Source organism: Blastocystis hominis (genome assembly GCF_000151665.1).
Source record: "Blastocystis hominis, Singapore isolate B (sub-type 7) whole genome shotgun sequence assembly, scaffold_29".
NCBI lineage: Eukaryota > Bigyra > Opalinata > Blastocystidae > Blastocystis > Blastocystis hominis.
The window spans coordinates 41,795-69,258 of NW_013171837.1; the positions used below are offsets into that span (position 1 = coordinate 41,795).

At 44.8% G+C, this 27,464-nt stretch overlaps 10 protein-coding genes; 4 read left to right on the forward strand and 6 right to left on the reverse strand.

Annotated features, from left to right (window-relative positions):
• Nucleotides 1–3,095: 3,095 nt before the first annotated feature.
• On the reverse strand, nt 3,096–4,253 carry GSBLH_T00003209001 (uncharacterized protein; the record flags this gene model as incomplete). XM_013041912.1 has 4 exons in its annotated part: nt 4,229–4,253; nt 3,782–4,197; nt 3,675–3,751; nt 3,096–3,645 (listed from the first exon to the last, which is right to left on the reverse strand). Exon 4 carries the CDS (start codon nt 3,486–3,488, stop codon nt 3,096–3,098), a length of 393 nt encoding a protein of 130 aa, XP_012897366.1. The 5' UTR covers nt 3,489–3,645; nt 3,675–3,751; nt 3,782–4,197; nt 4,229–4,253.
• Nucleotides 4,254–11,638: 7,385 nt separating this feature from the next.
• Nucleotides 11,639–13,564, forward strand: GSBLH_T00003210001 (uncharacterized protein; the record flags this gene model as incomplete). The annotated part of the gene is made up of 1 exon (XM_013041913.1): nt 11,639–13,564. The coding sequence occupies one exon, from the start codon at nt 11,639–11,641 to the stop codon at nt 13,562–13,564; it is 1,926 nt and encodes a 641-aa protein (XP_012897367.1).
• Nucleotides 13,565–14,047: 483 nt separating this feature from the next.
• GSBLH_T00003211001 (uncharacterized protein) lies at nt 14,048–14,920 on the reverse strand (the record flags this gene model as incomplete). The annotated part of the gene is made up of 1 exon (XM_013041914.1): nt 14,048–14,920. One exon carries the CDS (start codon nt 14,918–14,920, stop codon nt 14,048–14,050), a length of 873 nt encoding a protein of 290 aa, XP_012897368.1.
• Nucleotides 14,921–15,513: 593 nt separating this feature from the next.
• On the forward strand, nt 15,514–16,717 carry GSBLH_T00003212001 (uncharacterized protein; the record flags this gene model as incomplete). XM_013041915.1 has 8 exons in its annotated part: nt 15,514–15,609; nt 15,644–15,718; nt 15,749–15,879; nt 15,910–15,981; nt 16,014–16,179; nt 16,211–16,305; nt 16,335–16,470; nt 16,501–16,717. 8 exons carry the CDS (start codon nt 15,514–15,516, stop codon nt 16,693–16,695), a joined length of 966 nt encoding a protein of 321 aa, XP_012897369.1. The 3' UTR covers nt 16,696–16,717.
• A 170-nt stretch (nt 16,718–16,887) lies between these two features.
• On the reverse strand, nt 16,888–18,130 carry GSBLH_T00003213001 (uncharacterized protein; the record flags this gene model as incomplete). The annotated part of the gene is made up of 7 exons (XM_013041916.1): nt 16,888–17,278; nt 17,309–17,379; nt 17,410–17,517; nt 17,551–17,612; nt 17,648–17,717; nt 17,748–17,819; nt 18,044–18,130. 7 exons carry the CDS (start codon nt 18,128–18,130, stop codon nt 16,888–16,890), a joined length of 861 nt encoding a protein of 286 aa, XP_012897370.1.
• A 53-nt stretch (nt 18,131–18,183) lies between these two features.
• GSBLH_T00003214001 (uncharacterized protein) lies at nt 18,184–18,508 on the reverse strand (the record flags this gene model as incomplete). The annotated part of the gene is made up of 2 exons (XM_013041917.1): nt 18,184–18,392; nt 18,424–18,508. The coding sequence occupies 2 exons, from the start codon at nt 18,506–18,508 to the stop codon at nt 18,184–18,186; spliced, it is 294 nt and encodes a 97-aa protein (XP_012897371.1).
• A 53-nt stretch (nt 18,509–18,561) lies between these two features.
• On the reverse strand, nt 18,562–19,027 carry GSBLH_T00003215001 (uncharacterized protein; the record flags this gene model as incomplete). XM_013041918.1 has 2 exons in its annotated part: nt 18,819–19,027; nt 18,562–18,789 (listed from the first exon to the last, which is right to left on the reverse strand). The coding sequence occupies exons 1-2, from the start codon at nt 18,987–18,989 to the stop codon at nt 18,562–18,564; spliced, it is 399 nt and encodes a 132-aa protein (XP_012897372.1). The 5' UTR covers nt 18,990–19,027.
• Nucleotides 19,028–19,088: 61 nt separating this feature from the next.
• GSBLH_T00003216001 (uncharacterized protein) lies at nt 19,089–19,813 on the reverse strand (the record flags this gene model as incomplete). XM_013041919.1 has 3 exons in its annotated part: nt 19,696–19,813; nt 19,551–19,664; nt 19,089–19,518 (listed from the first exon to the last, which is right to left on the reverse strand). The coding sequence occupies exons 1-3, from the start codon at nt 19,800–19,802 to the stop codon at nt 19,089–19,091; spliced, it is 651 nt and encodes a 216-aa protein (XP_012897373.1). The 5' UTR covers nt 19,803–19,813.
• Nucleotides 19,814–19,828: 15 nt separating this feature from the next.
• Nucleotides 19,829–20,581, forward strand: GSBLH_T00006611001 (uncharacterized protein; the record flags this gene model as incomplete). The annotated part of the gene is made up of 7 exons (XM_013041920.1): nt 19,829–19,894; nt 19,925–19,963; nt 19,996–20,014; nt 20,048–20,080; nt 20,111–20,171; nt 20,204–20,242; nt 20,272–20,581. 7 exons carry the CDS (start codon nt 19,829–19,831, stop codon nt 20,579–20,581), a joined length of 567 nt encoding a protein of 188 aa, XP_012897374.1.
• Nucleotides 20,582–24,789: 4,208 nt separating this feature from the next.
• GSBLH_T00003217001 (uncharacterized protein) lies at nt 24,790–25,575 on the forward strand (the record flags this gene model as incomplete). XM_013041921.1 has 1 exon in its annotated part: nt 24,790–25,575. One exon carries the CDS (start codon nt 24,790–24,792, stop codon nt 25,111–25,113), a length of 324 nt encoding a protein of 107 aa, XP_012897375.1. The 3' UTR covers nt 25,114–25,575.
• Nucleotides 25,576–27,464: the final 1,889 nt, after the last annotated feature.

The window sequence follows — 27,464 nt, forward strand, 5'->3', positions numbered from 1 at the left end:
TGATACGATATTGAATATTTGAAAGTTTAGATCTTCCAAATCTACAATCCATCACATTAGGTTATTGGACGTTCATGTATTCCTTAAATACAATCATTCAAAGTATTGAATGAATTTGATTGAGTTGATTGATGTAGATCTTCCATCATTACAATCCATTCAACTTAGTTACTGTGCACTTGATGGAAGATATGATGATAAATGTTCCTTGGTAATGCAAAGTATGAATGAAATGATTCGATATGATTGAATGCAGATCTTCCAGTTCTAACATCACTTACTTCTTTAAAATGGAGCTTTAGATATCCTCGTACAGTAGTATTGAAAGGTAATCTCTATTTTGAATATTGTCAGCATTTAGTTATTCCAAATCTTCAAATTGTTAATCTACCATATGATGATGACAAACCTACATTCGGGTATGTAACGTCAAAAAGAATATATAGTTGTGGTTGGTTCCTAAATATTCAATTGTAGATGTTTCTTCCATTCTCGCTGATCTTGTTTAAATAGAAAGGAAAATGTTTGTGATTGATAATATTCGATCTTTTGATTGCATAGTATTTTCCTTGTCATTTCGTTATTTGTTGGAACAAACCATGTGCTTTATAAATTCTATATTCTCTAAACAATATAGAGAAGTAAAGTGCTAAAAATACAAGTACAATATATTTTTATTCATATAATTCTACTATAATTTGATTGAATAAAGTGATATGAATTGAAAATGGATACTGTTTAGAGAGAAGTGTTAATTTATCCTCAATAATAATAATACACGTACTATTGTTGTTATATGTCAATTATTAGGTCGATTGTGACGTGACTTGAAAAGAAGAGTCATATAAAGTCTTTTTTCAGTTCACACTATCATATATCCATTCAGTTTCAGAGTTGATTTTTATGAATAATGGTGTTATACAAACAATTGCTACGTTTTGTATTAGAGAGTATTATTTCAATTCTGTCGAGTTAAGTATTCTTGCATCGTTGGCACCAAAGAGCATTTTTTTCTTATAATAGAGTGGATGATAAAGCAAAACACATTTCTATTATTGACACTGAGCAATACCCTGTAGTCTCAGTTTGGATCTTCCATTTCTCAACAATTCTTCGGTTTCATTTTTATCATCGATTTCATGAATGATTGGAACATACTAGTTCAGCCAATATGGGCTGTGTTGATCAAAAAAGTCAATCGATGGATTGGATTGTTATTCGTGCTCAATGAATGATCGTAAGGGGTATGAAACAAGCGAACAGAAATGGCTAGTAAGTACTGAATATTCACTAATCATAGAACTGAATACATTACATTGCTATATGGAATGTTACAATTAACAATCGCCTATCAATCGTAGTACAATGCAGCGTATATCAATTTTGACAAGATCAGCTAGAATGGATGAAACATCTATGAATAACATCAAATCAAGCAAACTATACTCGAAATTGATTTCGATCGGACACACTGGAATGGACGATCATCCCATTCGATACATAGCTTGACCTTTTTAAGATTTGAATATCTACGATTTATTATCATTTCATAAGGAGAAAAACTCCTCAAATTCACAGTAGCAGGATAAAAGAAGTTGCTTCCTTCGGGAATTGATGAATTTTAGATTTGGAAGATCTACAAAGCAAATCATTTAGAATCAATTTTATAGTATTACTTCGCATTATCAGTAAACAGGATGAATCATCACTTCTTCCACAAAGTGCACTATAACCGAGTCGAATAGAGAGTAATGATGGAAGATCTATATCAATCATTTCATTCACATTCATTCAATACTTTCAATTATTGTTGATAAGGAATCACAGAATGCTTCATAACCTAATGTAATGGATTGTAGATTTGGAAGATCTATGCATCATTCAAATATTCAATATCATATCAATACCTCGAATCACAAATGAACTAGAATAGAAATTGCATGACCAATTTCCAATTGAACCAATTTGAATGGATTGTAATTGTGGTAGATTCTTCAATTCAAAGTCGCCAGCAAAATCACTGAAACTATATTCACCAATTTGAATGGATTTCAATGATTCACAATTCAATATGTGGAATGATTTCGATTGGTCACTTCCATGACTATATTTATTCTGAGTAAATGAATTGCTTCCGATTTTGATAGTTTTCAATCGATTCAATCTATCGATTAGGAATGTTTGCACTGAGCCAAAACAATTACTGCCGATTTCGATTGATTTCAATTTCAAAAACAATGAAACATTCCAATCATCCAATACACAATTGTCAATCAGTTTCAAATACTTGATCCCGATATCTATTAGCTCGCTTCCATCTCCACAATACCCTATAAATTCTTCACATTCAATTCCATTATACCATTCACATTCTTTTATGAATTTGCCAGATAGATCATACACTTTTCCAATTCCAAATCGATTATCATCACACCAATATCCTTCATATTCAATACATCCATTATTATGATAACTCGTTCCATATCCAAATCGTTTCCAATTGATCATTATGCCCTTGTACACCAAGAATCCATTATCATCATACATTTCACCATATCCAAATGGAATTCCAATTTTACCTTCGTTTTCTTTTTCTTTTTCTTTTTCTGCCAATACCAACCCTTCAAATCGACTTCCATGATCCAAATCAACTATTCCTTCTTCTACTTCTATGGATTGTTCTTCATTATATGAAATAGCACCAATTTGATGATTTCCAAACACTTTCAACACTTTCTGCTCATTGAGGATAAATCCTTGATTCATGAATACCCCATTATCGAATTGCAATACTATACATTCTCCATTACTCAAAATGAACGAAATCCAGCCATCCACTTTCATTTCGTTAATCAAGTGTCCTTGAATATTTAGAATAATGGAACTATCAATATAATAGTTTTTAATAACAGAATTGACAATATACGCCATACTCAACATAAAATAGGGGGTAATGAATAACCCTTGCCTAGAAGGCAAGATCTGCTTCATTTTGAATGCAATCTTTGAATGCAATATATGTACACATATTACCCTCTTTACTCATCCATTCTCTAATCCTATTCGCATGCATCAACCTTTTATCAACAAACAGATTAAACGTTCAGAATCATTCCATCTTCACCCACTTCGACATTCCCTTCAAAATACCTCCCCGCTTCAAATCGCATCATTTCACGAATCGCTCTCTTATGTCCCTCTGATTTCGCTTGATATCTTCCTCCGATATGTACTAAGCAGAGCTTTTTAGCATGAACCTTCTGAGCAAATTGCGCCGCTTGTTTTATCGTCGAATGGCCGATGCTCGGAGCACGCAATTCCGCGCGATTCCACTTTTCTGAGAGTTCGGGATCGTTGTCGATTTGATTCTGAATTGTTTTCCATTCGGTTTCAGAACAATCGAGATAATCACGATTGATGTCCGAAAGAATCGGACCCACCGTCGCTTCGTGCACTAATACATCGCAGTTCATTACTAACTCATTCATATGACTAAATTGAATGCGAATAACGCGTTTACGATGAATCACACGTATCGCCAAAAATAGCCACTTTTTCTGGATGACCCACTTTCTTTTCAATGCAGTAGCCGTGGCAACGCACACCGTGAATTAATCTTCCTGAACGTACAGTGAAAGCAGGGTTCTAAGGAAAAGGAATAGAAAAGAGAATACCGAAAACACGGTCCAATAACCGTCTGCATCAGGATAAATAGCAGAAACAGATATAAAAGAGTATTTATTCTCTTTAGCTACTAATAAACAACGAAAAAAGCAACTACCAGACAATTCTTCTCCAGGATTCAGGAATTCATAAATCGCTATAGGAATTCCAATATGTGTATCGGTTAGAAAAAGAATGGAAGTGAGCAACTGAGCTATACCTCTTGGTCCGTAAACTTTAAAAGCAGAATTATTTCTTTTCAAATAACCTAAAATATAGGGAACAGACAAAAAATAAAAACCATTACAAAGGATAGATAACAGAGAAGCTAGACCACCCACATGATCCAAATGAAGATGTGTAATAAACACCCTTGATATGGAAGCTGCCGTACACGGTGTATTCTGGTGATAAATATTCGTTACTGTAGCTAAAGGTCACAGTATTCTAAGAATCTAATACCATCGCCACAATCAAATAGCCAGCTTTCAGGTTTCCCATTCTTCCCTTGAAAAGTGTAACCGATTCCGGAATCTACTCATTACGAACTTACTGGCTCATCTACTGTTTCTAGAAACATTACTGTGACTGCCTGTACCAAAGAAAGTAAGAGAAGAACTCATAAAATAAGAATATGTGATATGAACTGTGTATTACAAACTAGATTGTTACTCTCTATTGAGGATCGTTTACTTATGAAATCATATGTCGTTCAACAGAGTCATTGTGTATATAAGCCTAAGAACAATGAGTTGTCGGATTGCCTTTTTGTCCTGCTGCATTGTTTGTGACCATCGCTAGGCTCTTTTGGGGTATAAATGGAACTCGGTGAATTTCAAGTAAATACATTGAGCCTAAATAATGTGAGGGCTTTTTACCATACAATTTCCTTTTTTTCTGGAGGACATTATTGATTCATAAAATGCAAAACGCTATTATTGCATCTATTATGAATCGTTTTCTACCTTCGATTCTCGATGTTATCGATTCTCAGAATGTGGATATTTCTTTTAGTGAAGGGTCATTTGTGCTGTCAAAACTGGTACAATGCATAATAGTGAATATATGCGTAGAGTTTTGCAAAGTCTTTTTTGACATCTCTTGTTTCCCCTGTTTTAATCAAGGAGTTGAAGTTAGATACGCTATCTATTTCCGTATTTACTTTTCCTCTATCTTTTTCATAGATTCCATGGAAAACGTTTCCCCGCAAGCCCATTCGTATATCACTGGATGGTATCCAACTTGTTGCAGCCTATTCTGATCGTTTCGGGACACCTTCAACGGAGATTACCCCTGACTCAAATCGTTCGGAGGCAGAAAAGAATCAGAGCAATTCCTTTGACCCTATGCGTTTTGCAGACATATTTCCATTGTTATCGTCTCTCTGTAACAGTATTGATCTCTCTGTTACCAATCTTCACGTGCGTTTCGAAATGGAAAAGTAGTTTCTTTCATTTATTTTTTAATTTGCAGTTTAGGTGGAACCTCCACTGCAGGTTTCCTCGATTTCTCTCTGGATGAAATCTCATTCCGATCTCCCGACGCTCCGACCGAATCCATCCACCAACTTCTCACCCTACGCGGCCTCTCCTTGTTCTGGACTCTGAAAGCCCCGACTTCTTCCTCCCGAACCCACCCCGAACCTCCAACCGGAACTCGATTCCCGGACGTTTCTGCGGACCCAACGCGATGTCTGCTGAAGGACTTCGGTCTCCGCGTGGATCTCCGCGGCCATCTCGCTCGCATTGAGGACCGTCGACGCGACTTGGCTTCGTGTCTGCGATCGGCTTCGCTGCCCTCCGCGCTGCGATCTCGGCTTTTCTCGGTCGCAGAGAGCGTCGAGTGGACGTCTGCTGAGAAGCTCTGGAACGCTCTCGCGCTCTCCTGTGGGGAGGAACTGGAGAAACTGGGGAAACCGGAGGAGGTGATGGAGTGGAAGGGTGCAATGGAGCGGGTTGTGGAGATGCTTGGGACGCCGCGGCCGCTTGTCGAGGTGGATTGCTGCGTGGGATCGATCGATTTGAACGTGTCCAAGAAGCAGATCGATTTCCTAGCGAAGCTTTTGGGAGCTTCCTCTTCGTCTTCGTCTTCGTTGAGTCCCAGCGAGTCAACAGCAAATGCAACGAACAAACCGGCGAACAATCCAACGAGTAAACCAGCAAATAGTCCAATGAACAGTCCAGCAATCGACTCATCCATCAATTCAACAAACGGCACAGCAGTCAAAGCGGAAGAGTTGACCGATCCTTTGCCCCAACCAGCTGAAGATTCATCGCCTGTGTATGTGTTCGGCGCTCTTCCTTTTGCTCTTCACCTCCTAAACGGTCTCTTCTCTTCGCGATGGCTGTTCTTTTACGTGCTGGGCGTGCTCTTCTCCCTCCCACTACTCTTCTTTCACCCATTCTTCTATCTAGTGATGCTCCTTCCGCTTCTCATCGCCGCAGCAGCGGATTGGATCTATCTCTCTCACCTCTACTCCAAACTCAACGCTTCAATCGACCCTTCCTTCCACGCTCGCGAGCAGTTCGCTTTTCTAGCAGTGCATTGGGACGGACTTCGCTTCTCTCTCACCAACGACTGCGTTGAGCCCTGCTTCGACCCGCTCTCTCTTTCCATCTCGCCTCTCCAAGCCTCCCTGTCGCTCGGGAAAAACAAGCAATCGCTCCATTGCCAATTGGACGGCTGCTCGCTTCTCGACGGCGTTTCGACGCGAGAGAAAGGTCGGGAGTGTTGGCTTCTGACAAGTTCTCCTGTGTCGATGAAGGGAGAAGCGCTGCCTGCGACGCTGCCGCTGCTTTGTGTGGATGCGCAGATGGAGAAGAAGGAGATCAAAGCGTCGGTGGAAGTGGGAGATTTGAATTGTGTGGTGTCGCCGCGGTTTGTTTTGTCGGTTTTGGAGTTCATTCCGATGGAATTGCTGAGTGAGAAACCTGAACACGCAGCCATGGAAGACGATTCTGCAACGAACAATGTGAATAATGAAGGAGCGAAAGAAACAATAATAACAACAACAACAGAACAACCATCCAATGAAATGGTCAAATCGAATGAGTCGCAATCTTTTGTTTTTAAAGTTTCCTTGTCTTCGGTGGGCGTGATGGTGGATACCGATGCTTCCTTCCCGCTCGTGTACCTCAACGCTTCCGCATTGTCGTGTTCTGGGAGCTTCAGTTCGCAGGCTTCTTCGTTGAGCGTTGGACTGGGAAGGATTCAATGTGTGGACGCCACGCCAGGCGCTGGAATGTACAGTTCGATCGTTCGGTGTGGCGGAGAAACGGAGGATCCGTTTGTGAAGGCGGGTGTGGAGATTGCGCCGTCGATGTCGGTGGATTGTGAGATGGGCGAAGTGTCGATTGCTGTGCGGTTGCGATTTGTGAAGGAAGTGATTCATTTCTTGACGAAGGGATCGGTTCCTGTGATTCTTGAAACTTTGAATGAAATAGTGAAAAAGAATGTGGGAAATAAAACGAATGATGAACCGGAATCCAGTGAATTGAATGAATCAAAAGATGTGAATGAATTGAATGAATCAAATGAGTTGGATGGTTCTCTTCTTGCTGATTCTGTAAACTCTTCTGTTCCTGAGCCCGCAAAGAATTCTCTTTTTTCGATTCATTTCCGTCTGTCCCAATTCTCTCTGATTCTCCCAGAAGCCAGCGAGTCGCATAATCAAATGGTTTTCTCCTTCTCCACTTTCGATGGATCAATGCGTGACTCGCTTTCTCTTTCTCTTCACGATATCCACGCGTTTACCACCATCAGCGATTCGATTTATCCCCTTCTTCCCAAATTCGATCTCTCGCTTTCGCTTTCTCTTTTCGACTTTTCGACCATCCACGTGGATATTCTTACTCCCCTTCTTCTCACTCTCTCCGAATCTTCCATTCACCATCTCCTCCATCTTGTCCTTTCCAACATCCAAGAATCTCCTTTACTCGATAAGATTCTAACTCCATTCGACTCAAAATCGGCAAACAATCCTCCTACACAATCCGAAGCAGTAGTTTCATCGAATTCCAAGCAGCAATCAACGGATTCAGACTCGCACTTATCAATCCATTTCCATTGCTCTGGAATTGGCGTTTTGTTTTCAGCGTCTGCTACTTCAATTGAAGGTCATGTGAGCGGAAGCGAGTTGTTTTCATCTCGTTCCATTCCGAACTCTCTGTGTTTGCTATCTGTTCGAAACATTCTTCTGCACTGTTCTCTTCAAAACCAATCCACCAAACTCGAAGGATTCATCGAATCGTTTGGCATTTGCGATACTCGCTTCGATTCTCCTCTTTCGGATCCTTTCCGATCTCTCCTGCAGGGAGGATCCAAATCGAAGCCTTTCTGCTCGTTTTTTCTGGGAATGGAGAATCAAACCGGCAATCTGGACGAGGAATCGAAGCTTTCTGTAACTGCGAGAATGGGTTCGATTTCGATTCTGCCCACGTGTTTTGTATTTTCGATGCTGGATGAGTTGTTCCTTTTCGCGAATCATTTGCTTGCTGAAGTGCTTTCTATTGATGTGAATAATCTCTTTTCCTTCTTACAACCCATCACCAATCCAAATCCAAATCCAAACTCCAATTCTGATTTGGAGTTGAATGAATCATCCGAATCTTCATCCACTTCTTCCTCATCCCCCACCTCCATTTCTCTTTCTTTCCTTCTCGAACGAATCGCTTTGGGTCTCATCGACAATCCGCATTCCAAATCCTCCTCCGTTCTTCTCACAGGATTCGGCGTGGGACTTTCTCTCTCTCTTTCTCCCTCGATGGATCTGCAGCTCAACGCGAAGCTTCTCGATCTTCGATCCTGTCGAAGCGATTCTTCGCTGCGTTTCCCTCCCACCGACATGAGCGATGCCATTGCTCCGTTCGCTCTCGACTGCTTGGTTTCTATGCTCCAACATCCTCAGCCCCAAATCCGAGTCGACGTTTCCACGGTTTCTACATTTCAACTTCGGCTCGGCGTTCTCGATTTCGGACTCGTTCATCATTTCTTGTCCCATTTTTTTCCTTCCAATGGCGTTCACTGGGAGAAGTATTCGATCCAACTCCCTGAATCGGGCAATTCTCTCCCCACGAACGAGCCAATCAAACCCGAAACTTCCCAATCCGAAGCAATACTCACTGAAACTCTACCTTCTGAATCAATCCAGTCCGATACTTTACCTTCTGAATCAATCAATTCTGAGCCAAAATCCGAGTCTATACAATCCGACATTCTCCAATCAGAAGCTTCTTCTTCCTCTTCTTCTTCTCTTCACGTTTCCCTTTCTCTCCCCGAAATCTGCTTCCTGCTCGTGAACGACGCCCTGGAGTTCGAGCTCCCCGTGCTTCAGCTTTCCATCCACTCTCTCCAAACCTCCCTCGATTTGCACTCCGCTCTCTCGCTCCGCGCCTCGCTTTCTCTCTCCGGAGACTACTACAAGCAGAGCACAGCGGTCTGGGAGCCGTATCTCGAGCCCTGGCCGCTCTCTCTCTCCGTCTCGCAGGAATCCTTCGCCTCTTCGCTGTTCCAATCGAACGATCAAGCGATCGACGTCTCCGTCCACGCAGACTCCCTTCTCTTCCTCAACGTCTCCGCTCCCTTACTGGACTCGCTCGCCAAAGCCATGGAGTGCGTTTTTCACTGCGGATCCAGCGATCACGTGCGAGGCGACGGGAGTTTCATCGCTCTTCGGAACCAAACCGGCTATCCGATGTCGTTCCACGTGATCGGCGATGAGGGATTGAATCAAACGCTTCTCTCGAAAGCCAGAGAGCGAAGACAGCGAGAAGAAGCCGATGAAACGCTCTGGGAGGGACTGGTCTCTGAGGAATTCGATTCGAATTCGATTGTGTGGATGGAGATTCATTCTCAATCCCCGCGGATTCGCGTGTTCCGATCGATTCCAACGCGTCTGAACGAAGTTCCCTGCGAGGCTGTGGATCGTTTCGAACGATCGGATGATCACGTGACGCTTCCTTCGACTCGAATTCTCCGCGCGATTTCATTGGCCGACGCCGAATTGTGGGAAAAAATGGCGAAATCGCCCGCTTCCTTCGCGTGGAACGCGTCGAATTCGTCGAATTCGCTGGGAATCCCAGTGAGCCAGAAAGTGGAAACTGGGGAAGAAGTGGAGGTTTCGACGAGCCAATCGTTTTCGTCGCTGTTGGCGCATCCGTCGCTGGCGCTTCGATTTGTGGGGATTTCGGATCGCGCGTTGCCGCGTCGTTTGGTTTCGCTGAAGATCGCAGAATTCGATCCGATCCAGTGCAACGTGGACCACGAACGCGACGTGTTTGTGCCTTTAGAAAACAGGGAAACGGGGAAAAAGGAGAACGTGGTGTTTCATAACGAAGTGAAAAACGGAATGAAAGTGATTTCGGTGTCCTCGGCTTTGTGCGTGGAGAACCGAACCGACTCCGCTCTGTTTGTTTATTTCAGCTCCGTCGAAGGCGCCGGTGAGTGGGAGCCGCTGCGTCCCAACGACCAGCAGTTCTGCCCGCTGGCGCTAACGAAAGAAGCGATGCTCCACGTGACGCGATCGCCCCTTGGAGTTTCCAATGGAACTTCTTCGAATAGAACTTCTTCCAATGGAACTTCCAATGGAACTTCTTCGAATGGATCTTCGAGTGAAGTACTGAATGAATTACTGAGCGGAACGCCCGACCATTCCATTTCGCTTCGCAATCTCTCCAAAAACCGCGTTCAGTCCTCGCTCAACATCGGTACTCCGCAGTCTCCCTATTTCGTCCGCTTGGTTCTGCATCGGTCCACGCTCTTCGACGAATCGCAGCGTCGCTCCATCGACACTTATCGCCTCTGCATCGTCCCCATTCTCTCCTTCGCCAATCTTCTTCCCATTCCCATCGATTGCCTCATCGTCAACGGCAGCACCGTCCTCCAAAACGCATCCCTCCCCGCGGGAGAGCGCCTCGTTTTTCACACGGCCGACGTGAATCCGACGCTTCGAAGGGAAGAGCAGTCGATCCACATCCGAATCCGCCCGCGGGGATCCAAGCTGTTCTCGCTGTTCGATGAAAGCGTGCTTCCGATTCTGCGGGCAGACAGACAGGCGTGCTGGGTGTTCGATGCAGCGCTGCAGCCGCTGCGGTTGAGCTATGGAGTGACGCTGAGCGCGGAGGGCGTGGTGACGGTGGAGTTGTTTTCGGATTATTGGATTGTGAACCGAACGAATGAAGAGTTGATTGTGGCGGAAGAGAAGAAGAAGAAGGAGAAAGAAGACGAAGAACGCGTCATTCCGGCGCAGAAGACCGCGGTGATTGAGTCAAATGTGTTCCAGAATCGAGTGGACTCGCAGTCCATCGATTCCATTCAGCCCTGTTTGTTTTCGTGCCATCAATCATCCGATTCGAACTCTTCTTCCAATGATTCCATGTTCATTCGCACACAAACCTCCGAATGGAGCGAAAAACTCGGAATTGGCGCCGTGGGAACCACGGGAATCACCGCGTTGAAGCCCAGAAAGGGAGCCGAACAATCCACGCTGCGCGTGTTCGGAATCTCCATCACGCCCGCTCCCTTAATTTTTGGAATGACGAAAATCGTGACGATTTCTGCATCCATGGTTTTGTATAACAACACAAAGAAACCAATCAGTTTGCGGCAGGTCCACACGAATTCAACGCTCCTTCTTCCACCCAATCAGCCAACTCCCTTCCATTGGCCGGACCAAAAATCGCCTCTGGAAGTGGAATTCCAAAAATCGGACCATTCTTGGACCGATCCTTGTAAGCTGGAAGTCGGCGAGTCGCTTCGATTGTTGGATGAAGCGAAGCGTCGCGTGCTTCGTGTGAGTTGTGTGATGGAATTGGAGCATTTGAATGTCGTTTTGGACTTCGCGGATCGATTCAACACCGAACTGTTCATCCGCCAATCCACCATCGACAAGACAAACGGAGAAGAAAATGGGGAAACCGGGGAAACCGGGGAAACGTCAATCGATTATTGGCAGCTTCTGCAAAACGACTTGGTTCCCATGGAACTCCAAAAAACCGCGCTGCGGGTTTCCCTGTTTCTCCGCGGCGTGGGGATCAGTCTGATCGACGCATTCCCGCGGGAGGTGATGTACTGCTCGCTGGACGAGCTCACCGTCTCTGTGGAACGGTCCAATCAGAACACGCTGGCCGTTTCCTCGTCGATTACCCGCCTCCAAATCGACAATTCGCTCGCGGGAAGCCCATTCCCGGTGGTTTTTGGCGCGCTAAACGCGGGCGAAGTGGAGGGAGATTCGGTGTGCCGCTTTCTGGAAGTTTCGCTGATGCTGTCGGAGCACCCTTCCGTGCTTCTGCTCGATTATCTGGGTGTTTTCTTGCGACCGATGAGCGTTTCGGTGGACTCGGCAATGCTGGAAGCGCTGCTTTCGATGCTGAATTCCATCGCGTTCCCGCCTTCTCCGCTGGATTCAGTGACCGGAGAGGCGATTCTTCGGAAGTACCCACTGCTCTACTCGGAATTGCCGTTCATCACGAAGATTTCCCAGCGCTATTTGTACATCCAGGAGCTCATGCTTCAGCCGATTTCCGTGAAAATTTCCTTCCACAACGATCCCTCCGCGCCGCTAACCGCGGATTTACTGCCTTCTTCGGCGTGGCTGCTTCCTCTCAAAGCCGTTTTGAACACGGCCACGTCGCTCGTCGCCAATCTGAACAACGCAGCGTTGCAGTTGGATTCGTTCGCGATGAATCAGAGCTACATCGCCCTCACGTCCTTCACCAACAAACTCCTTTCCCACTACATCCAACAAGTCATTAGCAAACTCTATCTCCTCTTAGGCGCTTTCAATCTCCTCGGAAACCCCGTCGAACTCGTCGGAAATCTCTCCGAGGGCGTCCAGGCGCTTTTCTTCGAGCCCGTCCACACACTCATGAAACGTCCCGAAGATTTTGTGGCTAGCGTAGGGAAGGGAACCTCCAAACTCGTTTCGATGACCGCGTACGGCGTTCTCAACTCGGTGAGTCAGATTACGGACTCGATGACGAACGGAATCGCCGCGTTGAACTGGAGCAAAACGTATCAGGCGGATCGTGCCGCGGGGAAAACGGGGATTGTGCACGGATTCACGTCCGGCGTGAAGGGATTGGTGAACGACACGGCGACAGGCTTGCAGAACGATGGATTGAAAGGACTGGTGACAGGAATTGGAACGGGATTGGCGGGCGTTGTGCTGAATCCAGTGATTGGCACGTTGGAATCCGTAACGAACGTGGCAAACGAAGCGAAAAACCGAATCCACGAAGAGAAAAAATTGAAACCCGTGCGAACACCGCGAGCTCTTCCACTGGACGGGTTTTTACTGCCGTATGATCCGTATTTGGCGGAAGGCGCCGCGTTTTTAGCGATGGCCAATCGGTCGGCAATGTTCAATTTGAAACCGAATGAACGATACGTGATTCATTTCGTTGTGGACGACGGAGCACGCAGCCTGCTGCTCACCACATTGAAACTGCTGGTTCTGTCCGCTGGAGGGCGCGTTGAGGGCGTTTCATCGCTGAAGAAAGTGGAATTGGAGCGCGAAGGCGCGATCGTGAAAGTGAAGCAGACTTCGCTGAAGAAAATGTGGAAGCAGAACGATGGATTCCATCTGCAAAGCGAGGAGATCGCGACGTTGTTCGTAGAGGCGGTGAATCGAATCAAATCGACTTCGTTTGACGCGATTGCGAGTTTTGTTCGCGAGGTGGAAGCGAAGATTCAGCCGCAGAAGATGAAGGAAGAAAGCCTTCCCTCGCTGGACTCGCTGAACTCGCTGGCGATTGGTGCGATTCGCTATGTGAGCTGCACGATGATGCGAGCAGGAGAGAGTTTCAATGAGGATCCAAAGCGAAAGCATGTGATGTACAAGGTGGAAGTGCAGGGAGGCGACGTGGTGTGGAATGTATATTTCCGATATACGCAGTTAGAGTAAGGAAATAAAGAAGGAGGGTTGATGGGTAGAGTGTTGCTGGATTCGATGCAGAAGAAGGCGGAGAAGGTGGGAAAATTGGCGTTGTTTGGACATATGGAGAAGCGATTCCGCTCAAGAAGCAGTTTGGAAGCGAGTGTGAAGACGTTTGTGAAGAATTTGGACGAAAATAAGGAATTGCTGCAGGGAGAGGAAGTGGATGCATTTTTGAAGAGACAGGCGTTTGATGTTCGTTGGTGTGAGAAATAAATAAATATATGTATAGAAAAATAACAACAGAAGAAATGAAGTGATCGAATTGTAATTGTTTGTTCCCAAAGAAGGCGTATGTAGAGAGAAACAAGGAATCCATTATTATTATTATTATTATTATTATTATTATTATTATTATTATTATTATTATTATTATTATTATTATTATTAGTCTCCCTTCATTTTATTTCCTATTCTACCCAATTTCGCTCCTTTCTCAAACAAACACACTTATCAAGACATCAAAAGAGTCGTATTTTCTTCGCTTCCTTGCTGCGCCAATTCTCCAAAATACACGATTACCATCTTCAAATGATTATCCACATATCCCTCCACGAACTCCACCATTTCACCAGGATCCGCCAACTGCGCCACTTCCCTCCGATTGATCGTTCGAGGAAGCACGAAAACGACATTCCTCGTCACTTTCCTCGCCAATCGAAATAAAAACGCACCATCCAATCCTTCTGGCAGATCCGACAAATGAAACTCCTCCTTCTTTGCATAATCCACTCCACCCCACGGAGGCGCCAACACCACAACGTCCGCCTTCATGGAAGGAAGCAGTTTGGTCGAATCGCCGCAAATGCAATCGATTTTATGATCAACTTTGTAGATTTTGCTGTTGTGTTGCAGCATTCGCAATCGCTGCGGGTTCAATTCAATGCTAATCACACGCCGACAGGTCCGCGCCAATTGAATCGTGTTACCGCCAATCCCCGCAAACGCGTCGATTGCGACGCCGCAGCTGCATCGAATGGCTGTGTGGAGCGCTAAGCACTCGGGTGTGATGGAAAACAAGCCTTCTTCATCGTATTGAATGCCCCAATCCCAGCGTGAAAAAAGATGGTGTCGAAAGTGGAAATATTTGCGAACCGATCGCGAGAGAACGTGTGTGGATTGGATGGGTTCGTTGATTCGAATGTGGAGAAGGGATTGGGGAGGAATCGGAGGGGAGGATAAAAGAAGAGCTTGGTTTTGGTGGGATAAAAAATCGATTTCGGTGGTGGAAAGTTCGATTGTTTCATTGTCACTGTGGAAGTCGAAGAGAGGTTCTAAGTAATAGGAGAGTGTGCGTGACGATTCAGTCTCCTCAGGAACGTCCATATCGATCACTTTGCAGGGAAGCCAATCTTCATTCACTTTGATTTGAACATAGAGCTCATTTTGGACATGGGAGAACGAGGAACTTGCCTTCTTCTTGTGCTTCTTCTTTGAAGGCTGCTTTGAAGACCCAAATTCGGCAGGGAGACCGAATTTCAATCGTTGCTAAGAGATTAGTTTTCACGGCTATTCAAACCATCATGGACTCTGCTTGGTCCTTTATAGAATCATCTGTAGTTTGTGTTTCGCTTATATCTACTCTGAAAGAATAAGAATTCGACAAACTCGGCTCATTCATGGATTCTGCAAGAAGGGAGCGAACTTCTGTATACTCTCTATAATTCCTACAACATAAATTAGTGAGACCGCCGTTTTTACTGAAAATCGATTCTTCTCGTTATAATACACAAAGGATCTTCGATTTCTATTCTAGTAGTTTCTTCAAACAGAAAGCACTCGGAATAGCAAAAGTCCTTTAGTAGTTGCATAAAAATGCTCTTTTGATAGTCTCACAATCTTTTTTTCTTTGGTTTACTATCAATAAATGCAAGTTCTCTACACGCCAACTCGTTCAAAGTATTTTTCTCCATCACAAAATGAACAACCAAAATGATTCAGAAGAAGAGTATGTGCCTCCAGGAAAACGATTAATCACTCCTCCTGATGTTGTTGAAATTGATCCAAACATGACAGTATTTTGAAGTATACATGGAAGTAACGCTTTAGGAACTATTCCACGTTGGAACACAGGGTTGCAAAGTGACTCGAATCGACGGAATAGCTCATCTCACCAATCTCACCGTATTTCATGCTATTTCGATTGACACGAAGAGCTTGGTGCTCCGTTCAAACCTAATCCACAAAATGCAGAACATGGATACGCTCGTCAATCTAGAAGTGTTGGAGTTATACGACAACAAAATCCACGAGATTAAACACTTCTCCCATTTAGTGAATCTTCGGTTGTTGTTTTGCTTTTCTCTCATTCCCAGTGTTCTCGACCTTTCCTTCAACAAAATCAAAGAAATCCCCGATTTATCTCCCTTACAACGCCTCGAAGAGCTGTTTCCTCTCTCTCCCACCTTCCCACCCCTAGCTACCTCGCCAGCAACGACATCGAAGACATGACCAATGTCTGCACGCTTCCTTCTCTCCGCCTTCTCGACCTCGGCTACAACTCCATCCGCCACATCACCGGCGTCCAGTCGCTCTCTCGCCTCGAAAAGCTCTTCCTCGGCCGCAACAAAATCGAAACAATCTCCGTTTTTTTTTCATTCAAATCGTTTCATTCAGGGATTGCAGGGACTTCGCCTTCGCATTCTCGATCTCCAGAGCAACCGGATTCGCTCGTCGCGCGGCCTTGAGACCCTCGTCGATCTCCAGGAATTGTATTTTTCGCGGTTGAAGTGGAGATGAGATATCTCGCGTATAATGGAATTCCAAAAATCGAGGGGATGGAGGCGCTGCGGAGCGTGAACACGCTCGATTTGACGCATAATTACCTCACCGACACGCAAGGAATGCAAGGATTCGCCTCGCTCGAGTTCCTCTGGGTGGGCTGCGGGGCGTGGCGTGGAGTGTAGTTGTCGCAGAACCCGATTGAGACGTTTGAAGCGTTGGAGACACTCGGCGCATTGTCGCGTCAGTACGGTGTGCTGGAAACGGTGTATTTGGAACACACGCCGATTTATGATATGCCGGAGTATCGAGAAAAGTGCTTGGCGTTGCTGCCGTCGGTGAAGCAGCTGGATTCGTACTCGACGCGTGTTAGGGAATAATTAATCCTTTTGCTTTGTGGAATATTTTTTTGTTGGAATACACTCTGAATACGATGGAATAGCTTGATTTTTTGTTCCATAAAGACCTTTATTATAATCCACGCCATATTGGATCTTTCTGTATATCCATTATCTCTATTTCACTCTGTAGCAATCAATTTCCATTTCAACACACACTGAAAACAAACAATTTCAATACACTAGCTTTTTACATATATTTCTCCATTTATCCTTCAATTCCACATTGGTACGCTCAGTCAAATGCATCTTCCTCCGAATCAGCGCCCAATTTCCCTTCCCATAGGTATTCACGCCCTTGATTAGTTTCGCCTCTTCCTCCGGAGTCCATAATCGGCGTGTCCGCGTAGAGCCGAGCGGCTCGCTATGAATAATCTTGCGATATGCAAGTTTGGATGGAACTGGAATTGGAGGGAAATGTTCGATTTTGATTTCTTCTTCATTATTATTTTTCCTTTTCGAGACGCGAGGACTCGGGAAGATTTGTTTCATGGGAGAGGGAATTGTTTCGTGTGATTTTCGAAGGTTTTTCCTCGCTTCCGAACATTGATGACAGACCTTGTCCCTAGAGGTTGGAAATCGATTTTTCACAAACACGGAGAGTGTGGAGCTATCGGAAGACGAGTTGAGAGTGTCAAGAAGCTTCTGCACCTGCTTTTCACATTGCTAATCGTAATGCGGACACAATGCAGCAACTCCTTCTAAAACTGTGTTTCCACACACAATCTCCTCCATCTGACAAATTATGCCGGAAAGAGTGCGTTGTTTCTTCTCAACGACTAACGGATCGACAAAGGTTGTGATCTATGGAAATCAAAAGTGCGGAGGGAAAGGTACGGCGTCCTTGTCCTCTCCGGTGAGAAATTCAAAAAAGAATTTGTAATGCGTGTTTTCGTGTTCTAATTGTGAACGGACACAACAAAGGGATTGCTACGATCATCAAAAAGGTCTCTGAGCCAAGAGTCGATTTCCTTCTTGCTCCACTCTGGCTTGAAGAAGATACCCTAGAGATTCAGAGGGAGATGATTTGAAACGATCGAGATTTCGTAGAAAAGGGAAAAGGCACTGGCTTTGTTGATCTGTGGCGGATATTTTGCCAACGAAAACTAGAGTGAATGTGGACTCGAAAGCAAACGATATTATCGAGACAATCTTTTACAAGTAAAAAATCACTGTTTGTTGAAAACTGCGAAACCTGAATGGAAAAGGGAGAAACGCACGATTACCTCTTTATCGGCTGAATAGTATAATTTGCGAGTTCGGATCGACTTCGCATAGATTTCGTCATGTGAAAATTGCTTTTCGATATTTTCCTTTTCAAAATCTACACATTAGCCAAAAACAGCCAGAACGGACATTCTACTGCAGGCACGATTCTCTCTTTGATACAATATTCATAGCATATAAGATCATCCATAGTTTAAACTAAAAATGTGTAATACATCAAACAACCGAAAAATGACTTTCCCTTTATTTTCCAAAACGCCTGCTTCGCTTCGACACGGATTTCAGAGCTTCTTTCAGTTTTTCAAACGTGAAGTCTGGCCAAAACTCATCTACGATATACAACTCAGCGTATGCCAGCTGCCACAACAAAAAGTTGCTGATTCGATACTCGCCTCCAGTTCGGATCATCACATCGACAGGTGAATTCCCTGTAGACAGGTTATCCGCCACATCTAGGCCTAACCACATCGGTTTACTGCATACCGCGCATGAAATCCTCCACCGATTCCTCTTCCTCCGATTTCCCTCCATTTTTCACCTGGAGCACTCGCTGCTCTACCACTTTCATGCAGCTCTGTGCGATATCCCATTCTCCGCTGTAGTCTATGCAAACATTCACCTTCAGAGTGGTGTTTTGACGCGTGAACTCCTCCATTTCCTCCATTCTGCTAACCAGTTCTTTGGAAAGCCGATCTCGTGTATATGAAGAAAACACAAAAAGAAAGACGAAAGGATATGTCTCCCGATGAAACGAAGTTGGCAAGCATTGTAAATACTGTCCTTATCTTTCTTCATGGACTCTATCACTTTTCCCATATACAAATTGAAGAGAGTCATTAGATCTTCAACCTAGGGGAAAGGAAACGTTGGAACGGTACCTCTTTGTTTGAACGATTCCAATTCTCGCAAGAAAAGGCATAAACGGTGTACTCCTGAACCCCCAAATCAATACACCATTTGATGGACTCTCGAAATACTTCAGAGCCTCTTCGATGCCCTTCCACCACTTCCAAATTGCGTGTACGCGCCCATCTCCTGTTTCCATCCATAATCACAGCAAGATGTCTCTACGCAGCCATAAACTCATATTCACACACTTCCCTACAATAGGATAAGATTCCTCCCGCTGCTCCGTCATTCCCAACAAATCAATGATTCCAACAAACATTCCACTTCAGCTCAATTCCCCGACTCTTCAAAAATTCAGCAGCGTCTCGATTCCTCTCCTGTGTCATCTTGACATAGTCCTGGAACAGCAGATACGCCTTCTCAGTCTGATAGCGCGTGCATTGAATCGAATCCAAAAGCTCGTCGTCAAACATAAAGCAGCCCGCCTTCCGCACCAGGTAGCGCAGCGTCGTCTTCTGATCCCAGCCTTCTTCTGATGCCACTTCGGGGAGGAAAGTCGCGTGGAACTCGCGGTCGTCCACTTCGAAGTCGATCATGATGCCATGCTTGCCAACCTCCCAATCCAGGGCGTTCTTGGCTGTCTCGAATGTGTGGAGGAGCGATACTTCGCATTCCAGCTCGGGAACCTCTTCCAGCGTCAGAGGTTCAAATCGGCTGTCACCGAAAGCACTATGCAGCTCATTGCGGAATTGAATTCTTACCTGTACAGAGCGTACTTCTTTAAATTATCAAGGGTAATTGGCATCAAACAGCCAATGCAGCCACGAAGGTCGCGTCTGTTCTTGTGGACCTTTTTTAACGTTACAAAAATGCCACTGCAATCAATATTAACAAAGATCAGCCTACTATTTCTGCGCTACATCAAATTCAGGCGCTGCTAAGGGATATCCTGTCAATCTGTTCAGGATAACATCAAAGCAGTACATCATCATCTCCTTCTTAACTACAGACATGGATCACTTTCAGATAGAAAAAAAGTATGTCAGACTGGGACAGTCGCAAAAAGGAGGAACGCAAAATAAAATCGTATATCTCTGCCAATCCTGTAGTGAAATGGAATCTGTTTGAACAATAGCCAAATGTACAAAAGTTGAAAGAACGTGTTTGGATGGAAGTACGCTACTTGCTTCATTTAATATTTTACAGAACGGGCTTCTATCGACGAGTGTGAGAAAAGAAGCTTGGTTGTTGCTCATAGGAGAGGACCCAGATCAAATATTGACGTGTCCAAGTAATTTTACTGCAAGTGAATGAGTTGTAGACTATGAGGAAGCAATTCGTGACTATTCTCAAATCAATGTCGATATTCTGAGAAGTTTTGTGTATTTTTGTCTCCCTTTCTATTCGAAAATAGACATTTTGACGGGTACAAGAAAATCACTCCCGAATTACTGTGTCTCCCACCATTCTTCTCCATTTTAGGCAATCCTATCGAAACGATCTCACACGTGTAATTGTAGCTCTTCTCCACGAAGACCGTTCCCTCTACTACTACCAGGGTTTCCACGACATCGTCGAGTTTTTGCTTCTCTTCAGCCATTTCGACGTCCACTGGACGTACACCTTCATGAAATCACTCACTCGCGCCTATCTCCGCGACTACATGCAATCCAACTTTGACGAAGTCGAAAAGCTTCTCCAATGTTTGTTTCCTTTACTCTCTCTGCGAGCTCCGGAGCTCGTTCCCATCCTTCAAATCGCAGTACACACTCCATTGCACTCTTTCCGATAGAATAAAACGCCTGTGGTGATTCTTCCATGGGTGATCACATTGTATTTCCACTCAAACGAAATGATGTCGAGATTTACACACTCGCTTGCGTCGCTCGGCTGCGTCGCTCGGCTGTTCGATGTGATTTTGCTCCATCCGATCATGCCGATTTACGTTTCTGCGGCTGTTTGTTTGAATAATCGAGTGCGAGTTAGGTCATTCTTCACTTCCGAAGCCAATTAGCGAAGGCGAAAGAGCTGTCGGAAGTGTTTTCGGTGTTGGGAGTGGAAATGAATGGAGCGAATGAGGCGTAGAAACTGAATGCGAAGAAGCTGCCTTTAGAGAAAATCATTCGTATTGATTCGAAAGCAGAGAGAGTCATTGGATAGGAGACACGCAGTTCTTTTATGAGACGATTCCTCCATCGGATTTGATAGTTAAGAGTCGGAAAATGGGCGTGGATCTCGCGAAAACGTATGGAGTATTGGAGGATATTGATGGGTAGCTCGATGATCTTTGAGTTTGAAAAGAAATCCGCTGTAAAACGCCAGCCATTTAAGCAATTCACTCGTATTTTTATTATTGTGCCTTTGCATATTATCTCTGTAGAACTCATTCCCTTTTCTTCTTCTTCGATCATGTCTCCGAATTCGGTTGGAAGCTGGATTTCCATGGCTGTTATCGGTCTGGTCACTGCAGCGGTGGTGCAACTCATCCAACAACACTCTTCTCTTTGTTCCAACAAACACTCTTCTCTTTGTTCCAATAAACACTCTTCTCAACACAAACACACACTCTACATCTCCATCATGTTCCGAAACGTCCCCATATCCACCGTCCTCTACCCTTAATCCCTCATCCAACCCTCACTCTCGGCACCGGAATCCTCGACTTCCCTTCGTACTACGCTTCACTCCCTTCTCCTCGCCTACTCTCGGCTCCGGCATCACTTCCTCCACGATCGACGTCCGCGTCGACAAGCTCCGCAGCATCGGATACCGCATCACCATCGGTACTTCCAGTCGCGACCTCCGTCCTCCTACTCCTCACTTCCTCGCCTCGCTTCTACCCGGCGACCCAGGCGACGCGAACGCTGCGCCCAGCATCGGCTCCTTCGCCGTACGCTGCAGCGGGCTGAACTGTGCGCGGCGCGGCTGCGACCCGCTCGACTCCTTCTTGAGGGTCCCCGAATCGACGGACCGCAGCGACGGTCCCGACGGGGTCAGCGAGCCCAGCGGGTTCGCGGGGTTCGGCGGAGTCCCCGCGGGGGTCGTGGGGGCCAGCGGGGCCAGCGGGGCGGCGGCGGCGGAGGGCGCGGGCTTTGGCGGGTTGGAGGCGCTGGGGGCTGCGGGGGCCGCGCCGTAGGCAGAAAAATAGGAAAATTTCGACGCGGACGCAGAAGCAGAAGCAGAAGCAGAAGCAGAGACGGAGGACGCGGTCACTGGCGGATTTGATGCATTGGACGGATTGGAGGAATTGGGACCATTATAGGAATTAGGGCCATTATTATAAGAATTAGGGCCATTATTATAAGAATTAGGGCCATTAGTATAAGAATTATTGATCGGGGAGTTTCGCCGATTGGCCTTCCCCGCGGTTCCCTTCGGCGAAACGGGCTTCGCCGGAACTCCCAGTCTGGGCGAAACCGCCTTTCCCGCCGAAACGCCCTTCGTCGAAACGCCCAATTTCGGAGAAACCGCGGTTTTCCCCGAAGCCGGCATTTTGGTCGCTGAAACTCCCTTTCGAATGGAATCTTCTTTGGGCGCGCGGGAAATCGGTTGACGCGAAGATGACAAGGCGGGCGACAGCGCGCGCCGATTGGTCGGCTGGTTCCCGCGGGAATACGAGCTCGTCTGCACATACCGCGGGACGGGGCGTTTCGCGGCGGCCTCGGATTTCCACGTTTCCTCCAATTGGACCAAACAATTCATCAGCTGAAACCGCTCCAATGGATTCGGTGCGGGCGTTTCATCGACATAGAGGCCCATTTCGTTCATCCCGTCCGGTAATTCCAGCGATTGGGAAATCGGGTCTTTTTTTGGAATTCCAGAAATCCCCATTTCTTTCTCGAACTGCTCCAGCAGAGAGCCGGTTCGCTCCTCGTCCGACGAAATCTGTCCCTCTTCCATCGAATTCGACGCGTTCGGAATCGTGGAAAACGTGGTAACCGTGGAAATCTTCGGTTTCTCCCCTTTCACGGCGGAATCTTCGAGGAACGAATCTAATGGCGGCAGCGAACCCACCGACGAACCGTCGCTTTCCACGGTTTCCATGATTTCCACCGTCTTCACCGGGTTTCCACCGCCCAGAACCGTGGAAACCGTGGAAACCGGAGGTGTGGGAATCGTGGAAGAAACCGCGGGAGGAGTGAGGTCGTCAGCGAAACTCCCGGCTGTACCTGGCGAAACCGTGGAAACCGTGGAAACCGGAGGTTGTGGATTGTGTTCCGAGGGTTCTGTGGGTTCTCTCGATTCCCGCGGTTCTCTCGCTTTCTGCTCCTTCTCTTCGAGTTCTTTTTCTAAAATTTGGCGAAGATGCTCGCGGTCTTCTTCGCTCACTAGGCGGGAGTTCTTGCGCTTCGACGATCCGAACGGGGAACCCTGCAATCGTGCCGACACCATGCTAACCGCGGGGGGCTCGGGCGCTTTGGTGAGAGACTTCCGGCGCCATTTGTCGTATTTGGAGACTGGGCGTGAGGAGGGAGAATGTGAAAAAATACGAAGCTCTCGAAGCGACTGCGTTGTCATGTCGTTTACAACGCTGCGATTCAAGACTGCGCGGAGAAATGTCATGACGAAGTTTAGATAATCCTCGTTCTATGGGAAATGAAACTAGGAGCTGCCAACTGTATATTCGTCGATTCGATTGTACTTTATTACATTCGTATCAGAAATGCCAAGCCTTTTACATCCTTCCGAAAAGGAAATTATATTGCTATTTTTTAGAGTTACCATATCGCCTAGAAAAAAGAAAGAAAAGACACACAACTCACCTGGTTGAGAATACCACTTGTCAAGAATCACTGTAGGCACCAGCTTTTTAAATAGTGTACATAACGCCTAGGTATTAGAACAAAATAGCAAACTCCACAATTCCATTGCGAAGTGCTGTTACCAGATTCATATCCACTTCTATCCCAGTCTCCTGAAATATAAAATTCACGAGATCACAACGCAACGACTACACATCACACTGGAACAAGGAAAATACGATCGAATTCATAAGTCCCTCTTTTGATCAAACACGTTGAAGTACGTTTCGTCGAATCTGTTTTATCACAAAAAGGACTTTGACGATATATTTGGTCGTTTTTTCGGAATTCCAGTCATCATTCTTCTTCTATTATCATCATCATGGATGATCCTAAGAAGACAATCGAGTCATTAAATGAAATCATCGAGTCATTAGAAAACGATATTCAAAGCAATAAGGTAATCGGTAGTCATTGCTTCAATTTGAGGTTGCGTGCGATTCTGTGATTGAACAATGTTTCGGCCATACAAATCGTGTCTGTCAAAACCCAGATTCCGTTGTATTGGAGTACAACAAACTCAGAGATGAATTTCAACGTATTTCCAAAATTATTGCAGAGGAGGTAGGATCCGTATGTGATTTGCATCGTTAGATTGAAGAGTGTGAACAAATTCAAAACATACAAAAGGAAAAAGAAGAAATTCAATCTCGACTTCGAGTCGCTACTCAACTTTTAGATTCCGTTGCTGATTGTCAAACAGTCTACCAGAAATTAACAACCGTGGATAGTTTTCTACAACAAGAACAGTTTCAACAAGTGCTGGATGACATCAAAACGTGCGAATCGAGATTGCAACAACTGCGTGAAAATGGCAATACGAACCAAACTCTCCTTTCTCTTCTCCAGCGCGCATTTAACCGCAAATCCATCAAAACCCGAACTCAAATCACGCAGTACTTGACTCGTTTCCTCGTAATCGACTCCAACTCCTTTTCCATTTACTCCCAACTCCGTTTTTTCTTCTTTTCTTTTGAACTTATTTTCAGAAGATTCTTCTCTCACTTTACAATCCTTCCTCCACCTTCTTCACCAACTCGATTTGCTCAAAGACCAATTCACTCTTCTTTTCTCCCAACTCAAACTCCTTTGCGACAAAGCTCTCCAAAACCCTTCCGTTCTTTCTCCACATTGCACCTTCCATCTAGATGAAACCGGCTTCCACCGACGAATTCCATGGAACCGACCACTGCATCACATGGTCGATCGCTTCCTCCGTCGGTTCAACTCACCACCACGGGTATTTTCACACTCCAACCTCATCAACACGCAGCCTTTCCGCATCCAACGTGACTTCTCTTCTCCACTTCGTCGCTGCCAATCTTCTCGCGCTCGAGCCACAGCTCCTACCCAGCTTATTCACATCGATCGTGTACATTCCCGTGCAGCAATCCATTCTCGTGTGGTTCAAAGTCCACGTCCCTCCACACTCTCATCCATAGCAGAAAATCCCCAAGGAAAGTCAGGCGCTCGCCGCTTGGAGAGAGAGTCTCACTCCCGTAGATTTCTGAATCGATTTTGAATGTGACGTGCAGGCCGTCGAACTCGAGGAAACCGCGGTGAAGCTCCTCGCTCTGAATGAAACGCCTCTGGAAACGTTCATGAAATCGATCGAGCATGAATGGATCGGGACTCGACAGCAGCAAATCCTGAGCGATTGTCGCCAATGTCTTGAACAATGCTCACAAGAGGGTGTTCTGTATGATCCCTCGCGTGAGGACGATGGTGTGTTCGACGTGTTGAATCGGTTCGGAACGGTCCAGAAAGACATTGAAGAGTCGATCGAAAAGCTGCTTTGTTTTCCTCCCTGCAAAATCTCTCCTTCCTATCACACGTTGGTTCTTCGAATGCATTCTGCCGTGAAAGAAGCGATCCAACTGAAAGAGTGGGGCGATTTCGAACGTTGTGCGATGGATAGTGAGCACGAGATTGAAGAGTTCTTGGGAGTGATTCGCCAGATTTTGATGTTAGTTTTGATTTGTGTGGACTGTTTGTTTTTTTGAGGGGTAGATAACCGCGGTGAGGCAGGATCTGTCGAAGAGAATTGTCTGAAAATAAACAACCTGGGGGTGGTCATGTACCATTTATTCGCGTTTCCATATGTGTATGAGGAGTAATAGATTCTTGCGTGATTTGCGATGGGTAGAGTTCGAAATGTGAAGCAAACGGTGTTGGTTTGTGTTGATTTGTTTCCACGTTTGCGAGAGTTGCAGCATCGTGCGTTCGATTCGATCGATAAAATGATGAAGGAAGAATCGAAAAAGATGCAGCAAGAAGTGTCGGAAAGTGAGGAAAAGGTGGCAGAACAGGTAAAGGAAAGATTAGAGATGCTGAAAAGTTTAACGGGAGGAGAATTGAGAGAGATATTGACAAAGAAAGTACGAGAAATGGCTTCTGGACTTCAGAACAGGCACAGTTTTAAGGTAGGAATCAGAGTGTTGTGTGTAATGAAGGATGAGAAAGCAATTCGAATACTAAAAACAGTTACATTATGTGTTGTTTGTTGTGAAAAATCACTTCTTTGATAAGTATTTTAATAAGGTTCATAGGAACGAATGTCTAGAAAAGATTTTAACAAAATAATACAAAGATAGGTAATTCTTATCATTTTGGTTGAAATGATGTATTATTAAAAGGAAATCAGTATGTATAATATGTGGAATGAATTACGGGGAAATCACTAAATCAGATAAGATTGCTTCATATTATCATTGCTTTAAACATCATTACAAAGTTATTTGTGTAAAATAGACAGCAAATACAACCAAAAACGACGAAATAGGTTTACATTGTTGTAATGATATAGCATGTAATAGTATATTACTATTTCCATTATTGTATTTCTTTTCATTTCGATGCATATTGTACTTCTGCCACTTCTCTCATTCGTTCATTTCATAATTAGATGTTTATTATATTATGTCCAAAGAGATGTGAATGAGAAATGAAAGTGGATGGCTGGATTTCACTCATATTGAGTAATAGAGAATGTGTAGTATTGCAATTCGATAATGGAATATTCATGAATCAAGGATTTGTTCTCAATGAGCAGAAAGTGTTGAAAGTGTTTGGAAATCATCAAATTGGTGATATTTCATATAATGAAGAACAATCCATTGTAGTAGAGGGAATCGTGGATTTGGATCATGGAACTCGATTTGAAGGAATGATATTGGCAGAAAACAATTTTGGAATTCCATTTGGATATGGTGAAATGTATGATGATGATGGAATATTGGTGTACAAGGGCATAATGATCAATTGGAAACGATTTGGCTATGGAGCGAGTTATCATAATAATGGTTTGATTGAATATGAAGGATATTGGTGTGATGATAATCGATTTGGAATTGGCAAAGTGTATGATCGATATGGTAAATTAGTGAAAGAATGTGAATGGTGTAATGGAATTGAAAGTGATACTGATGAAAAATATGAAGGCGATGGAAGCAAACCACTGAATATGGGAATCAAACATTTGAAACTGATTGACAATTGTGTATTGGTTGATTGGAATGTTACATTGTTGTATAATTTGAAATCTATCGAAATCGGCGATGATTGTTTTGGATCAGTGAAAACATTCAAAATCGACGGATTGAATCGATTGAAAACTATCAAAATCGGAAACAATTTATTCACTCACAAAAAGAATAGGTATGGAGGTGATGAATCGAAATCATTCCACATATTGAATTGTGAATCATTGGAATCCATTCAAATTGGAGAATATAGTTTCAGTGGTTTTGGAGGCGACTTTGAATTGAAGAATCTACCACAATTACAATCCATTCAAATTGGTACAATCGGAAGTTATTCAGGCAATTTCAGTCATTGTTCGTTTGTGCTTCGAGGTATTGATATGATATTGAA